The sequence below is a fragment of the Globicephala melas genome, chromosome 17, assembly GCF_963455315.2.
Source record: "Globicephala melas chromosome 17, mGloMel1.2, whole genome shotgun sequence".
Lineage (NCBI taxonomy): Eukaryota > Metazoa > Chordata > Mammalia > Artiodactyla > Delphinidae > Globicephala > Globicephala melas.
In genome coordinates this window covers 42397208-42414405 of record NC_083330.1, presented here as the reverse complement: position 1 = coordinate 42414405, position 17198 = coordinate 42397208, and the positions used below count along the sequence as shown (strand labels likewise).

The window sequence follows — 17198 nt, the reverse complement described above, 5'->3', positions numbered from 1 at the left end:
GCAAAGAGGAGAGGCGGTCCATGTGGTAGGAATAGCGCATTTCTAGCTTGTTTGCTCAGAGGCTTCTTTTTACCAGAGCAGCTCCTGTCCCATGTGTTCTGTTTGCTGATGTTTCTGGGTGAGATTCCATTTGAACACTGTTTCTGATGAAAAAAATAAGTAAATAAAATTGAAACTCACCAAACTGAAGGATTTGTGATTAACTTTGGCAGTTTTTATCAGTTCATCTCTATGTATTTGTTTTTGGGTGGGCCAAGAAATAAATTGCTGTGATTTAGAATTATATTGGAAACAATTCAGTTTTCATAGGAGAATATTTACGTTGCCTTTGTGAAAACACTGTACTACCCCTATTAAGTTTAGAACACTATTAAGATGGTAGAAGGATGTTAATGAAACGTATGTAATGAAAAATAACCATTTCTTTAGTATTTTAATTATCACATGCTTATAATGGCAACATTAAAAAATACACCTTAGAAAATATTTGCAAAAGACTTATCTGATAAAGGAGTGTTATCCAAAATATACAAAGAATTTAAAAAACTCAACAAGAATACAAATAACCCAATTAAAAAATGGGCCAAAAACCTTAACAGATACCTCATGAGAGAAGATATACAGATGGCAAATAAGCATATGAAAAGATGCTTCACATCATCTGTCATCAGAGAAATGCAAATTAAAACAATGAGATACCACTACACACCTATTAGAATGCCCAAAATCTGGAACACTGATAACACCAAATGCTGGTGAGGATGTGGAGCAACAGGAACTTCGATTCATTGCTGGTGGGAATGCATAATAATATTGCCAGTGGAGAAGTCAGTTTTTGACAGTTTTTTTTCCAAAACTAAACATACTTTTAACCATATGATCCAGCAATCTGGCTCCTTGATATTTACCCAAAGGAGTTAAAAACTTATGTCCACACAAATACCTGCACATAGATGTTTATATCAGTTTTATTCATAATTACCAAAACCTTAGAACCAGCCAAGATGTCCTTCAGTAGGTGGATGCATAAACTGTGGTACATCTAGACAATGGAATATTGTTCAGCACTAAAAAGAAATGAGCTATCAAGCTATGAAAATACATAGAGGGAACTTAAACGGATATTACTAGTGAAAGAGGACGATCTGGAAAGGCTACATATACTGTATGATTTCAACCATATGACGTCCTGGAAAAGGCAAAACGATAGAGACAATAAAAAGATCAGTGGTTGCCTGGGGTTAGGAAGGTGGGGGGGGGATGAATAGGTAGAGCAGTGAAATTACTCTGTATGATACTGTAATGGTGTCTACAGTTGAAACCCAAAGAATGTACAACACCAAGAGTGGATCCTAATGTAAAGTATGGATTGGGTGACAGTGTTGTGTCAGTGTAGATCTATCACTTGTAACAAACATTCCAGTCTGGTGGGGATGTGGATCACGGACAGGCTGTGCACGTGTGGGCGCAGGGGCCATATGAGAAAGCTCTGTACCTTTCACTCAGTTTTGCTGTGAACGTAAACCTGCCATAAAAAATCAAAGTCTATTTAAAGATACCTTTAGCAATACACGATTTTCTTCAATTAAGATGAAATTCAAGTTAACATAAAAATGTTAATTAACTTTTAGACAGGAAAAATTAACATTTGAATCTCTATAAGAAGCTTAAACAATGATTCAGTCCAAATAACTTGTACCACAGTAGTGTCTGTATAAGGTACAAATACATAAGGAAGTTTGTAGTGCTTTTTCTATTTTTTTCCCTCTGGTTTCTCTGTTTTTTCCTCACTTCTCTTTTTATACTACTATTTTGAGTTGTGATACTAGAGGAAGACCGTTAGAATAAGGGTTTAGAGGGGATATGAAATGGAGACAGAGGAATGGCAAGGGTATGATACATTAGGCATGAGATGAGAGGAAGCCAAAAAAGAAAAAAAAGAAAAAAGAGAGGAACGTGCTATGTAGTTTTATTGGGCTGAAGGTGTTAAATAGGGGAAAGGGAATGAATGGGACAGGAGAATGAAAGGTAAGGGAATGGCACAGGGGAAGGGAGTAGACTGTGCCTCATGAGTTTTGCCCCAGTTATTGAGGCATCATGTTTCACTTTTGCTTCCTGGTGTATACTGTAATTTGACTTGCGTCTTCCATGTCCCTCCACCCACTGGAATTTTCAGAGTCATATTTAACTATTTAACTGTGCCAAGAATACATAGAATTGCTGGATTCTCATATGTCCTGTAAGTCCATATGGTGGCTTAGTCAAGATTCCTAGGCCTTATGGCTGAACTAAAACTTTGTGTTGCTTAAAATTAAAAGTAACACTGAGCTAGTGTTTTGAAGCAAGCTCTCCCTGCTTCCTCTCCAGCCTTTAATAATCAATGTGTGGTTAAAAAAATAGATGTTAGTGTATCTAAATAATTGTACGGTTAGCTAACTTGCCCGCTAGTATGAACACTATCACCTTTTGGCACCTCACAATCCTGCACTGGATAATCCTCTTTAAAGGCTATTTAATTGTATTATTTTCTTGCATAAACTCCTTCATGGGTTCCCCATTGTCTGGACTGCCTTTTATTCTTTGTCGCTAAAGTCTACGAATTTTTCTCCCTAGCATCTGCCACTAGGCTATGTATGTTGTTCAGTGAATGTTTGTTGATTACTTTTATATGATACAGGAATGAATTATGAATGAACAACGTCTGTGTCAGTGGAAACGGACTGGCTTAGAAGTCCCAGGTCTTGAACTCCCTGCTTATTTCTGTGTTTGTAAGTTTTCAAAGTGTTGGCTTTAGATTGTAATCTTTAATTTGCCAGTCTTAAATTTATATTCAGTGTGCAGTTGAAGGGAGACACAGTGGATAAAACACAGTAGAAGACTTGCTTTTACTGTCTTCTAACTTGTCAGTTTATATCATAATCAAATTGTGTTGAGTGTACCTTGAAAATATCTCTTGAATTTGTTTTCTACTCCAAGCCACGATCTGCTTTTTAAAATGTAGGTTTCATTATTATTCAGGTATGATGAGACCAGCATATCAGGAGATAGCTTGTTATACTTCCAGATCTGAGAAGGGTGCGGGTGAGAGAGGGGGACCCATACAGGGAAGCACCAGGGTCAGTTAGGAGGCAGAGGGAGAGGGGGAAATGTGGGCAAGAGCCATTATTGTGGTTTCTGTGGGAAGGAATGGGTGAAATTGAGTAAACAGGTTTAGGATTGGCTAGATTAAATAATTTCTTTGTGATCTGGGGCTGTCCTTGGTTGTCTGGTATACGGCCCTGGGGTGATTAAGGCTGGGAAATGGTGGCCCTGGAGGTAGTTGAGAGTATAAAACTCCCGATTGGCTTGTTTGCATGTGAAAGGTACGCTCACAGATGCTATCGCTAGGAATTAGCTAACCCTGAGAGAGGAACAGTGGAGACTTTGTCAGTAGGTCCCAGATGTCAAAGCAGCACAAATACAGAAAATAAAAAGATACACTTAATATAATCTCTTGCATACACAGACCAACAGAACCTTCTAACTGGTCTACCCGTGTCCATATTTGCTTTCCTACAATCCAGCTTTGAAGCAGTAGCCAGAGGAATCTTGAAAGTATAAATTAGATCATGTCATTCCTCTGCTTAAAATTCTTCTCTTGAATATCTGTTGAAGCCCAATCTCCTTACCTTGTTTTTGAGGCCCTTCGTTATCAGCTCCTGCCTCCATCTGCAGCTACATTGTGTTCTACCTCATTTTTCACTCACTTTATTCTAGGCATACTGATCCCTTGAAAATGATTTGCTCTTTTTCTCTCCTCAGGGCCTTTGTACAGACAGTTCTTCGTACCTGAATGCTCTTTATAACTGGTTAACTTCTAGCCAACCTTTGACTCTAGTTTAAATGTTATTCCTTTGGGGAGGCCTGAATTAGGTCCCTTTTGTTAATTTTTCTGTGACTGTTAATTTGTTTACTTATTCATTCCTTTTGTTTGTGCATACAAGAAGGGAGGTACTGAGGATAAAATGGAGAGCAAGGCAGATTGGCACCTATCCTCATGGAGCTTCTTTTCTTCTAGGGGAGGCAGATAAAAGTCAATGACAAAGCAATTATAAGATGTTATAAGTGCTTTAAAGTATTGATGCAGAAGATATCAGAGGATGACCAGTAGTAGGCCATTATTACGTATAAACTTTGGGGTTTAAGCATTTCTTTCTTTTCCAAATGTCATTTGTAATCCACAGCCACCAACGGAGGGGGGATATTTTGTTGTTAAAGCTCACCCATGTCTACATTCCAAGTTTTTTCATATACGCCAGTGCTTCCCAAGTCAGGGGCTACGATGGAATATGTGTGCTATTCCATTCTTCCATATGAGCTAGGAACAATTTTATTTGCAGAAATGATGAATGCAAAATAAAGTCTCAGCCGGTTTATCTCATAGCACTCCTCCTTCTTTTCTTACCACAGTTATTAATTATATTTACTTGTGGATTTACTTCTCTAATACCTGTGTATCTCTTGCTGGTATGTGCTAGAGGAGAGTCAGAATTGTGTCTGTCTGGTTTGTCTGGTCTAATGCTTGGCTTGAGTAACGGGTCAGTGAATGAATGTTGAGTGATTGATAGAAACTGTATTTGGGTGTGTGTCCTTAAGATGGCTGTTTAGGTCTATCTGCTTAAATATTTTTCTAGGTTAAAATTATTGAGGCCATTTTTAATGATATAGAATTGTTGGACTTTGATACCTTTGCTTGATTGTGTATTAGAATGGGCCACAAAATATTTTTTGAAGAGAATTTTACCTTTCCCCAAAGGTGTTGCCTTGACTCACCCCCTAAAGAGAGCTAGAGCTGCCCTTTTATGTAGCTGCCCAGATTAGAATCTCTAATTTTCATAGGAGCTGCCAGTCCTACCCTTAGAATTGTTGATTACTTAGTGTAGATTGTAAGGTAAAATACGTTTTCTATGTGCTTTTCAGTGAACATAACCTTCAACTCATTGCTAATTTAACACCTTTGAAAATTTTGAATAAGAAAATTAATATTTAAAGAAGTTTCCTGAAGGATATGTCATCTGTCTTCTGGAGCTAATCTTAGCTGTGGGTGTATATCAAAGTCACCTATAAAGGTTTTAAAACATCTGCTGAGTTAGAAAGTCCAAGGTGTGTGGTCTGGGCCACAGGTGATTCTGATGCACAGCCAGGTGTAAGAGCAGTACTTCCTATAAAGGTTTCTACACAGGCACTCATAACCCAAAGAAGTGTATGTAAAGAAAGCTTTTTTATGTTTCCCGTAAGTTGAAGTTTTGGCTCTATAGATGAGATTCATTTGTAAACAAACACTTTTAAATGGTTTAGTGAATATTTATGAACTCTTAATAATACTTTCCATTCCCAACACCTAGCAAAGTTGAGTGTTGTCTGCAAATATAAGGTGTGAGATGGGGAGTAACGAGAGATGTGGGTAGAGAGGTAGACTTTGAAAAGTCATGTATGTGATATGAAGCAGTTCTGTCTTTTTTTCCTTTGGTAGTGGAGAGCCATTGGAGCTTTTTTTTCTTTTTTTTAATCAGGAGAGCAATATGATTAGCCTACTTTACTTTTGTTTTAAAGGAAAGTTACTTGTCAGCTATATGGAGCATAGATTAGAATGGGGGAGAAAACTATGACAAGGAGACTGAAGCAAGTCTGTGCAAGAGGAGCAGTAGGGATAAAACAGGATTGAATTCTAGCCCTGTAGCTACCTGTTTTAGTTTAAGCCCTTAAGCTCTAACCAATCTGCTCTACCCTTGCCTTCAAGACTTAGTTAAGATTGCAAAGGCTTTACTGAGAAGTCTTTCCCCAACCGTCCTCTCTTAATCACTTCTTTTGGTAGTCTCTTTACGTGGTCTTTTATAGTACTTTCCATTTTTCATTGTTCTTTTTTGCTTGTTTGATTCCTATGTCTTATTTATCTTACACTGATGGCACTTTTCATGATAAACATGCCATTCTTGGTTTTTCCCTTGCCTTTGCTCATGGTCTTTCTCTTTTCCAAATCTTCTTATCTCTCTTCTACACCCATATCTTGAAGTTTTAACCTTTTTTCCATAATTCAAATTCCACCGATTCTGCGAAGTTCTCTAGGTTGACTCTGCCGTGGTCACTTCTACCTATGAGCTCTTGTAGTATTTAAGCTGTGTACTACTTTATGCTTCCTTGTATTTTTCATCTTTTTATGTATTCTGTGAATGTGGATATTCTGTCTTTTTGAGTTGAGCAAGATATTTTACACATCACTATATATAGCATACCCTTAATAAATATCAATTGTAATGGTCATTTGCCCCATTCTAAGTTTTCCTAAAAACAACTCGGCTATCAACATAGTTTATTCTGCTCTGAAACACATGAAACCTCAGCTCAGAAGTATTTTAAATTGTCAATAATTATAATTATCTGAATTTAAAGCAAAAAACTTATAATTATTTTTCTCTAGGATTTTAAAGGCCAAAATACAAGAGAATTAAAAAAAAATTTTTTTTGGCCTCATTGAAATATAAAGTATTGAAATGTAAAGTTGAGTGTTAATATTTGACTGAATGCAAAATCCTTTAGAAGATTTATATATATATATATATTTAAATAAGTTTATTTATTTATTTATTTTTGGCTGCGTTGGGTCTTCGTTGCTGCGCGTGGGCTTTTCTCTAGTTGTAGAGAGCGGGGGCTGCTCTTCGTTGCAGTGCGTGGGCTTCTCATTGCAGTGGCTTCTCTTGTTGCAGAGCACAGGCTCTAGGCGTGTGGGCTTCAGTAGTTGTGGTACGTGGGCTCAGTTATTGTGGCTCGCAGGCTGTAGAGCGCAGGCTCAGTAGTTGTGGCACACGGGCTTCGTTGCTCCGCGGCATGTGGGATCTTCCCAGACCAGGGCTCGAACCCATGTCCCCTGCATTGGCAGGGGGATTCTTAACCACTGCGCCTCCAGGGAAGTCCCTAGAAGATTTATATTTAAAATGCTTTAGTTAAAGGAAAATATTTTCATTTGTTCCTTATGTTAAAGAGTATGTCCTTTGCCAAAACAAAGCTTTATTTTCTTGGGAATCACTCAAAACATTTGGACCTCCTCTGGTTTGTAATCCTGTTAAAATTTCATCCGTGAATTAAAGCCTAATTATACACAGTTGGTGAACCCTACATAGATACAATTCCATGTACAATAGTAGTTTACTCATTAAGTTTACTTATTGGAACATTATGAAATGTTGAAAATATTTTGAATTGGGATTAAGAAATAATTTTCTTTGGGAATTAACTGAGTTTAATTGTCTATGTATTTTTCTTTAGCCCATATGTTGTAAAGTACTATGGCAGTTACTTTAAGAATACAGACCTCTGGATTGTTATGGAGTACTGTGGAGCTGGCTCTGTCTCGGACATAATTAGATTACGAAACAAAACAGTAAGTATTTTTAAATTGTTTTGCTAATCTCATTTGTAAAGATTCATAGTTTAGAATCTGACTAGGTAGTGTTTTGTTACAAGAAAAATATTAGTGTGAGAAAAGAAAAGGTTTTTCTGTGTAAAGGGATCTAGTATGAGGTGTGAGAATCAGTCAAAGTCACAAATTTGCCATTTGTCATATGGCAAATATGGGAGTCATGATGGTTTAATTTATTTATTAGGATAATTTTTGGTTAGTCACCGAGAAACTACCATGGCACTCCTCTTCTTCATTTGGAATCAGTGTGCATGTTCTTTATTAACATGAGTTCAGTAAGTTATAGCTAGAATTTTATTTAAAGTTCATAATATTCATAGTATTTCTTTATCTTGTTTTTTGCATTATAACCTATGATTGGTAAACAGTTGAAGTTTTATGTTTCTGAATCTTAAAAATAACTGAAAAACAATTTTTGTCTTATTTTCCCAAATATTGTCAGGGTGTTTGAAAGTAATAGAGCTAGATTATAATTTTTTTTTCCTGGTAAATTCAGCTTTGTGAAATTTGTTTTTTAATAATAACTTTTTATGGCTATGTTTTTAACCCTCAGTAAAAGAGCTGTTTACAAAATTGTTTAGGCTAGCAATGCACCTAGTTTCCTTGCATAATTTATGAGGACAAAGTGACCTTTTTAAAATCTGTGAATGACTAAGAATAATAAATCAGTGAAATAATTTGTAATTCCATGAAACAGTATCCCAATTACTATATGTCTTTATTACATGTAGTCAGACATGTTTCAGTAAAATACATTCAGAAAAATACTTAACTACTTGAGTCAATTCGTGGTTAACCAGAATCATTTTAAAGTTTGATTGGGGAAGTACGTTGTAAGTTTATCCTACTAATTTTTTTTTTTCTGTTAGAGAAAATAAAGTAAATAGGATTTCTTTTAAAGGAAGTGAGATAGAAGTTAAAATAATCCCTGTTTTGACAAAATGGATTAAGTGATTTGTGACATTCCAATTATATATTTTAGAATTTGTATGGTGCTTAACTAACATTTATGTAAATCAGATGACTCCTGAGTGGCAGAACAATGCTTTAATTGAAGATAATTATACTCCAGTTAGAGAAGTGTTTTAAAACTGTTCCAGGGCTAAACTCAGTGTATTTGGTATTTAAAATTACCAAGTAGGAATATGAAGTAAAACTGAGTGAAATGGAAGATCTGTTTTCTTTATTTAAATGCTAAAGTTACCATTTTGAGTACAGAGGAAGAATATGATCCAAGTACTTTATTTCTTGTTGCTAATAAATACAAACCAGTGAAGATATACTGCAGTTCTAAAAGCTAGATATGGGTGGGATAATTATCCTCAGGAATCTCCTTCACCAGTTATCAAAGGAAATATTTTATCCCATTTGCATTCTTTTTTAGAAGACAGAATCCACCTAACATGTTTGGGGATCATACATTTGGCATGGTCTAATTGTTATTCTCACGGACGGTTTCCCTTGGGCTTGGGGAGGCATGGAAGGGTCTGATTCCCAGATACAAGAAGAACCCAGAGCTGCACGAGATGGCTCAGGAGCTGTGGGTGTATTATCTCTGGGTGTTGCCTTGATAACAGCTCCTGTTAAATCTCAAGAATATTCTATGCTACTTATGCTACTTTTCCTTCATTTATGTATTATTTAAAAAGAGTACCATTGTTATGAAGGTTGGCAGTATACGGGGATATGTATCATCCTCTTTTTTTTTTTAAGCACTGGAGATTGTAAATATTTGATCATTTTATAGGCATGGTCAATGGAGTGATAATCTTGATTGTTTGAATTTCAGAGGCGTGGCTGTTACTGATCGGCTAGCTTTCAAAAATGTGACCAGTGAAACAGTTGTCCTTGATCTATTAACACTCACTCCAGCAGTTAATTGTTTTCATGGTCACTAACAATCAGTCTTTTTCTAAGAGTATGGGAACTTTTTTTTTTGGCTTTATATGCTCTTTTGTTACATGCTTTGTTGTTTCTTTCAATTCTGTATACATTTTAAACAACACAAGGCATTCTTATTATTATTTTATATTGTCAGTGTTTATATTTCTACTTTTTATTGCTCTTTACTCTTTTCTGCATTTCTCAGTTGCCTGAACAGTGTTCTTTAGTGTTTCCTTATATATGGGTATGATGGTGTTAAGATCTCTCTTTTTTTTTTTTTGGTATGAAAATGTTATCTCACTTCATTTTTGAACGATACATTTGCTGGATAAAGAATTGTAAGTTGGCAATTTCTTTTAGATTTTTTATTTGTTTTAAGAGGAATGACTCTTGGAAAACCACCTAAGTAACACACTTTTTGTAGAATTATTCTTGTCTTTGAAAGAAATCTCATGGATGAACTCTTCTGGATTTTCAGTTCGATTGCTATCTGTTTTTTGATCAGGTATTTCTTTGAAAATTAAAGGCACAGGGAAGAAAATCTGACTAAGATTTGTATTTTGGTGTTTTGGTATATGCTTTTGCCTCAACTGCTCCCCCACCTTTGAGTGTTTCCCCTACCCACCAGTCTTTGCCTAGTGAATTTGTATCCATGAAGGACCAGATCAAATATCACCTCCTCTTTGAAACTTTCCCTGTTTTCCCAGGTAGTTTCTTATCTATTTGGTAATTGGTTGATTAATGAATTAGGTAAGTCTTTATTGCATATTCACTCTTACATAAAGAGCACAATAAATTCTAGCTGCCATTATTATTCTAATTTTTACTGTTATTATTATCTTACATACTTTGACTGCTAGGTAGATTGAGCATCTTGTCATATGTGTACTGGCTCTTTTATTTACTTTTTGTGCTTATCCTTTGCCTTTTGTTGTTGTCGGTGGTGGTGGTGGTCTTTTTCTTACCAGTTTGCAGGTTTGCTTGACAGTTTGCTAGTAATTTTATGAGTACTTCACATTTCATTTTAAAAGTCAAGAAGCCAGTTATCTGATTGTCAGCATAGATATTAAGGAATTTCAAAATATCTCTTTCAGCGGTTTTATGCCCTGACCTATGCTTTTCCTTTGGGAAACGCCTAGGAAAAGATAAAGGCATAGAGTTAAGTTTGGGGGTTAACTAGAACTCCCAGTGATTGGAACTGAGCCTGAGTAGCAAAGGGTTGGGATTGGATTGTTGGCAGTTGAGCTGATAATGAATGGTAATTGTGGTAATTAATGGTAGTAGTACTAGGGTTAGGATGAAGGTGAAACCCTCCTATATTCCAGTGGGTGATAAAAGTTTCTCTGAGTCTTCTGGTTGCATTTAGAGTAAAAATCACTATTTGGTTAGTATTCATTGAATCTTTCAGTTTATAAGTATTGAAGGATCTATAAGTAAGTATATGTGAGTTAAATGCCTGATTTCTGTGATCAAACCCACAAACACAGCTCATGTCCTGGTATCATGTATTTTTTTTTTTTTTTTTTTACAGTATTTAAAACATCTTTTGAGCTTGGTGAAACCTATGTGTAGATAACCTTACTGTGGTATCCTGTACTTGGAAATCACATTTAATTATTAGTTAGCTTTTAGTCTTTAGGAGAAGAGTAATTGCAGTTGCTTTCCCCTACTATAAGCCACTCAAGGGCAGAAATTTTTATATATTCATCTTGGAAATATTACAAGTGCCTGGAATAGCTACTGGCATCTAGCAACCTTTGATAAATGTTTGTTGAACTGAAACAGGATCAATTCCTTGGCTGCTTATTCTGTGAATATAAACAATCTTACTCATCTATTCAGTGTTATATTTTTGTAGATAAATTGTAATTTGCATGGCTACTACTATTCAGTATTAATGTTGTGGGTTATTGAACAGATATGATCACATATACCAAAGAAAGGCCATAAAAAGTGTGCTTGAAGGTTTCCTTGTGAGGACATATTTTAAAAACCAATATATTTTATGTTAAATGCCATTTAACTTCTAAACACTTATGCATTTCAAGTATATACTGCAAAGTAAAAATAGACAACTCTGTGAAATTGAAGCTTTTTAAAGATAGATTATATTTTTGATTACAGGCTTTCAAAATGATCTTTACATAATTCTTAAGCTGTGCCTTGACATATGGAAGAAATAGAATCCATGTCTTAGACGTTTATTGTGTATTTGGAAATGTTCTAAGAAAACGCCTAAGGTTTGTCTCTCCCACTTTGGCCCATTTTCTGATTAGACCATTTATTTTAATTCAGCCTAGCACTGTGGATTTTAGTTTTGGCTCTTCCACAAACTAGTTTTATAATCTGGTGACTTCAGCTTCCTCATCTGTTAAATAATAAGTAACATTTGTACAGTGCTTTACATTTTACTTGGCAGTTTTATTTACATTTTGGTTGAACAGAAAGGTTCAAAACACATTTATTGATCTAGGCCTGGTGCTATGCATTTGAGGTACAAATAACTCTAATAAATGTTGCTGTTGTTGCATTGTTTGCAGACTAGTTGAGGTAATACATACGTACAAAGCTAAATTTGATTCTATAAAGAGTTAGAGTTCTTTAGGGGCAGTAAAGGAGAAGCACTTAGCCTAACATGGAAGTTCAGTGAAAGCTTCATAGGAGAGAGAACCTTTAGCATGATCTTGGAAGAGGAGGAGTCATCTGTCATTAGAATCAGGCTCCACAAGAGCATGGTTTTGCCTTCTTTGTTCACTGATCTATCTCTGCTCCTTGGTCAGTGCCTGACATGCAGGATGCTGGGTAAATATTTGTTGTATGCATGAATGAATGAATGAATGAATGACTCAGAGAAGAGAGGGCAAAGGACATCTTGGGAGGGAAAACGATGATATGCTAAAATTATATTTCCGTCTTTAAAAGTCCAGTGTCATACTCCTAGATCACCTGAAGGAAAATGTTCCCAGTATCTGGTTTAAATGGATTTACTTTTCTCACACTTAATTGCTCAAAATCATTGTCATATATTAGTTTGATGGATCTATGTTAGGATCATGATCTTAGCACCATAATTTTTTGTTTTTCCTTTGTTTTTCCTTTGTTTTTTTCATGTTGAAAGAAGCAGCATATGCCATCTTTATCACTTCACTAATGTCTTCTAGCTTCTTACTCATTTTATCTATTTCCTGGAATTTATGTGATTCTTCTTTGAGAAGACATTCTTTGGAGCTTCCTGATTTCTTGTTCTAATGTGGACTCATTGCTTTTTAGGTCTGCTATAGAGCTGCATCCTTGGAATTTCTTTTCACTGGACTCCTGGGTTAGTGCCACCATTTTCTTGTATATTTCCTATTTCCTTGGTTTTTCACTCTTGTTTCATATTCTTCCTCAACTATCTTCTTCAAGGTGTAAGAGTTAAGAGGTCAACTATTTGAATCCTTGCATATCTGAAAATGCCTTTATTTTGTTTTCATACCTGGTTGATAGTAGCCTATGTAGAATTTACATTGAAAGTAAGTTTCTCTCAGAGATGTGGTAGCTTCCCTCCATTTTCTTCTAGCAGCCAGTATTGCTAATGTTATACATAGCTAATGCCTATCAGAGACTTATTTATTTGTAGGTCTCCCCCTGCCCCAGAACTTCTTAGACTTTTTTCTGTATTCTCATGTTTCTGATGTTGCATAAGGAACAAGATATTTCACGAGGATGTGCCTGAGTGTGAGTCCTTTTTATTAGTTATGCTCAGCACTCAGTAGTTCCTTTCAAATAAACACTTGTGTCTTCTTCAGCTTTGGAAAAATTTCTTCAATAGTTTCCCCCTCTGTGGTATTCATTGGATGGTGAAATCTCCTGAATTTTATTCTTTTTTTCCCTCCTAGATTTTCTGTCTCCTTTTTGGCGGTGGGGTAGGGGGTGAGTTTTTTTCTACTTTATTTTCTGACTCTTCTAACTGAACTTTTTATTTCAGCAGTTATATTTTAATTTACAAGAACTCCTATGTTTTTGATTAGTCCTTTTTCATAACATCTTGATGCTTGAGGCGTGGATGCAAAATCTTTTCTAATCACTCTAAGAAAAATAAGTTTTGAAAAAATTATTTTCTGTTTTCTGAATCATCTTTATTTCCACCGGGGTTATTATTTCAGTTGCTTGATCCTGGTGTTGCCCATGGCAGGCTGACCACCAGAAAGGCTGACTAGCTCTCATCAGAAGCATTGGGACGATGCTTTTTGCCTGGCAGGTATAATGTTAGGATGAACTGGCTGGGAGCTGGCTTTAGGGGCAAGTGCCCACAGAGGCGGTTCGTTCAGTTTGTTAGCCATTCCCCTCCCTTGCCTTTTTTGGGGCCTGGGGATAAATGCCAGACTGCATGTAATCTGTATGTATAGAGTAGGGATGAGGAGCCAAGTGTTGTTCTGTTTTCTTCTTTTCAGCTTCCATGGGAAAGCTAACCTACCTTTTCCATTCCGCTTTCGCTCCTGCCCTCCCTACACAATGATTCTAACTTGGAGCCCCTTTGGTGTTTACTTGGTAATCACTCCTTGTGTTGCAGACCCCTTCTTTGCCTGCTCTTGCCTGTGACTCTTCATAGAAATACTTCCAAATTTATTATACTCTCCTGTGCTGATTCTTTATTTTTAAAATTAATTTATTTTTATTTATTTTTGGCTGCATTGGGTCTTTGTTGCTGCACACGGGCTTTCTCTAGTTGCGGTGAGCGGGGGCTACTCTGTTGCGGCGCGCGGGCTTCTCATTGCAGTGGCTTCTCTTGTTGCAGAGCACGGTCTCTAGGCGTGCGGGCTTCAGTAGTTGTGGCACACAGGCTCAGTAGTTGTGGCTCGCAGGCTCTAGAGCGCAGGCTCAGTAGTTGTGACGCACGGGCTTAGTTGCTCCTCGGCATGTGGGATCTTTCCGGACCAGGGCTCGAACCCATGTCCCCTGCATTGGCAGGCGGATTCTTAGCCACTGCGCCATCAGGGAAGCCCTGATTCTTTTATTAAAAAATTTTTTTCTATCAGTTTAGTTGTATTTTAGAAGGAGGAAAGACAAATTAAACAAATTAACTACAAATTCAGGTTAGTTTTTGAACCTGAATCAATGATATCTCCTCTTTCCCATCCCACCTACCTCCCTATACATACTTTTATACTCTTAGGTGTTTAAATTAGCACAGCTACTTTGAGGAGTACAGTTTGATAATCTATTGTAAAGTTGAATGTATAAGCACCCTAGGATCCATCCAATGATTCTCCTTTTCCATCTGTACCTTATTCTCCTCTTCTGTCTGTACCTTACAGAAACCCTAGCACAATTGGTTAGTGAGAAATGTTCCAGAGTGTTGTCACAACAGAAAATTAGGAGCAAACTTAAATGTTGATGAGCACTAGACCTGGGTCTAGAGAATTGCTACTGTTCTTTGAGTCTCCATAGTTTTGTAGCTCTTTGGTGAAGGCAGACTCTGAGAGTAGCATTCTGGTTGAAACCTTTCAGGGTACCCAGCTGTGCAGGTGGAAACGACATTAAAATACTAACTTAAAGTTTGTGTCTTAAAACACAATAAATGTCCATTTTGTTATATACGAGAAATTATTGTCTGCTTTTCCCAGGATGAAATATTGATATATTCTGTGATTGGGTGGGAGCAGGGGAGGGGGCATTGAGGGAATACAAAATAATGGAGAGAAAGTTCCAGACTGAAGAGAGCAGTTCCTAAGTTATGTATATTTATTTACCTGAAGGCTTGTGGTGGACTTGTTATTTTATAATGGAAATAATTGGGAAAGTCAGGTTTATTCAGGTATCACTTTAGAACTGTGAAGGACACATTGAGACCATTCTTGGTAAATTCTTACCGATTGTTAGTTTTTTTTTTGTTAGTTTTATAGCAGTGATTCTCAACTCCAGTGACAGACGTTTGATAGATATTGTAATAGCTATTACTGTAGTACTGGTATGTGCCAAGCACATTATATAGATTATTGCATTTAATCCTCATGTAAGGACTGAACAACTATGTGAGGTAAGAACAATTATTGACCCATTTTCCAGATGAGAAACTGAATCATAGAGTGGTAAAGTAGATTAGAGGGAAAGAAAGGGTTGAAATTATAGCTGACTGCTAGAATTGAACTGTAGAAGTTAAAAGCATAGAGTCTGGAGCCCAGAATGTCTTGAATTCTGGCTCTGCTACGTACTAGTTGTGTGAACTTGGGCAAGTTTCTTAACTTTTCTGTGACTCGTTTTCTTCATTTGCTAAATGGGATAAGAAGACTACCCTGCTTCATCGAGTTGTTCTGAAGATTGTACATATGTAAAGTGCTAGGAACAGCACCTGGTACAAAAGAAGCCCTATATGTATTTGCATTGTTATCGTCATCATCGTCCTATCTTCTCACTTACATAGATGGGAGTGTCTTTGCATTGTGTACATTATCAGATAATGTGTTTGGGTGGAATAATACAGAGGACTATGGAACCAAGGACAGAATCCTAACATTCACCATTGGTACCCTGAATTATCATTGTTAATGAGGGAGGTGTGTAAGCTCTGTGAGATAGAGCTTACATTTTTAGGTACAGTGAGAGTTTCTTTAATAGAATCAGGCAGTGCTATTCAGAATATACTAAGATATTTTATTTTAGTGCCCTTAGAATTAATGCCTTGTACATAATAGTCTTTTTGGTAAATGTTTGATTTGTTGTATTTTAAAAATATATATTCTGCCTTGATGTTAATTATGTACTACTTCAGACAGGTATTTTTTTCCCTTAGTGAAGGCATACCAGTTTCTTACTGATTTAAGATTTATTTGGAGCTTCAAAGTTTGATATTATTTAATCGTTAATAATAGACATCTTTTTGATATGTGTGGATTTCTATTCCATAAAGTGCTTTTTAGGGTTTATATTTGCCTCTGTGTTATTGGACTAATTCATGTTTGACTTTCCTAATCACCTTGTTGCATGTTCCCTCTTTGTGTAATAGATACTAGTTCATACGGGCTTTATAACTCCACATATATTGAGTGCTTTTCTGTTGTCTTCTGATCTCTTTTTCAGGAATCTTTTCATGTGGGAAAGGATTTTAAAATGTCTGCCCACTGACCATTTTCACAGTAGAGTATCAGTTCTCTTTCTCTTCAGATCAAGGGATTATAAGCAGCTTGTGTATATGTATATTTACATATGGTGTAAGTAGTGAAAGCTTTCATTTTGAATCACTAGTTGTCGGACTTTGTGATAGATTATTAATTTTTTTTTTTTTTGCCAGACATCTGCAATCCAGATTTCATGAAAGAAAACCCTTCTCTGCCCTTTGGTATATAATAATGGCTAAAATATTCTAGTTATGTTTTCTAATGTATGTACTTTGTGTTGAGCAGATTTTTGTTTTTCTAGAAGAGTCCCATAAATTTTTTATTGTTTAAAACCTTGACTATTTTATATCCTCAACCTTCCTGTTTTTGGGTGGGATGAGATAGAGTGGTGAGGGGTGGAAGGGAGTTACTTGAGTTGCTCTGTTGTTTTTTCCAGTGTTTTCCTCATGTTGAATACCTAAGGGCCCCATTAAATGTATGTATTGTTTTTCCCAAGAAAGAAGGAGTAAGAGGGAGAGAAATTTTGATTGTAAAGCAGTTGGAGTCTGAAGCTTGATGGATGTTCAGATAAAGCCTTGCATGTAAGCTTAAGTATTACTTTTGAGATTTAGGTATTTCAGAAATTGCTACTTAACTCCTCCAGTTTCTCTAAACCATTGATTTTTAGCAAGGGGTTTTGGTCACCATCGTGTGTTGATTGTATCATGTATGTCATAAAAACTAATGAATACTGAAACATTTGAGGAGTTCTGTAAAATTAG

General features: G+C 36.3%; 1 protein-coding gene across 2 annotated transcripts in view; it reads left to right on the top strand.

Moving 5' to 3' along the window:
• STK3 (serine/threonine kinase 3) overlaps positions 1-17198 on the top strand; it is a 321860-nt gene that overhangs the window by 67077 nt on the left and 237585 nt on the right. For both annotated transcript variants that reach the window (XM_030862978.2, XM_060287133.2), the window contains one exon: positions 7303-7417. In XM_030862978.2, the coding sequence (XP_030718838.1) occupies positions 7303-7417 (115 nt within the window). The remainder of the gene's footprint in view (positions 1-7302; positions 7418-17198) is intronic.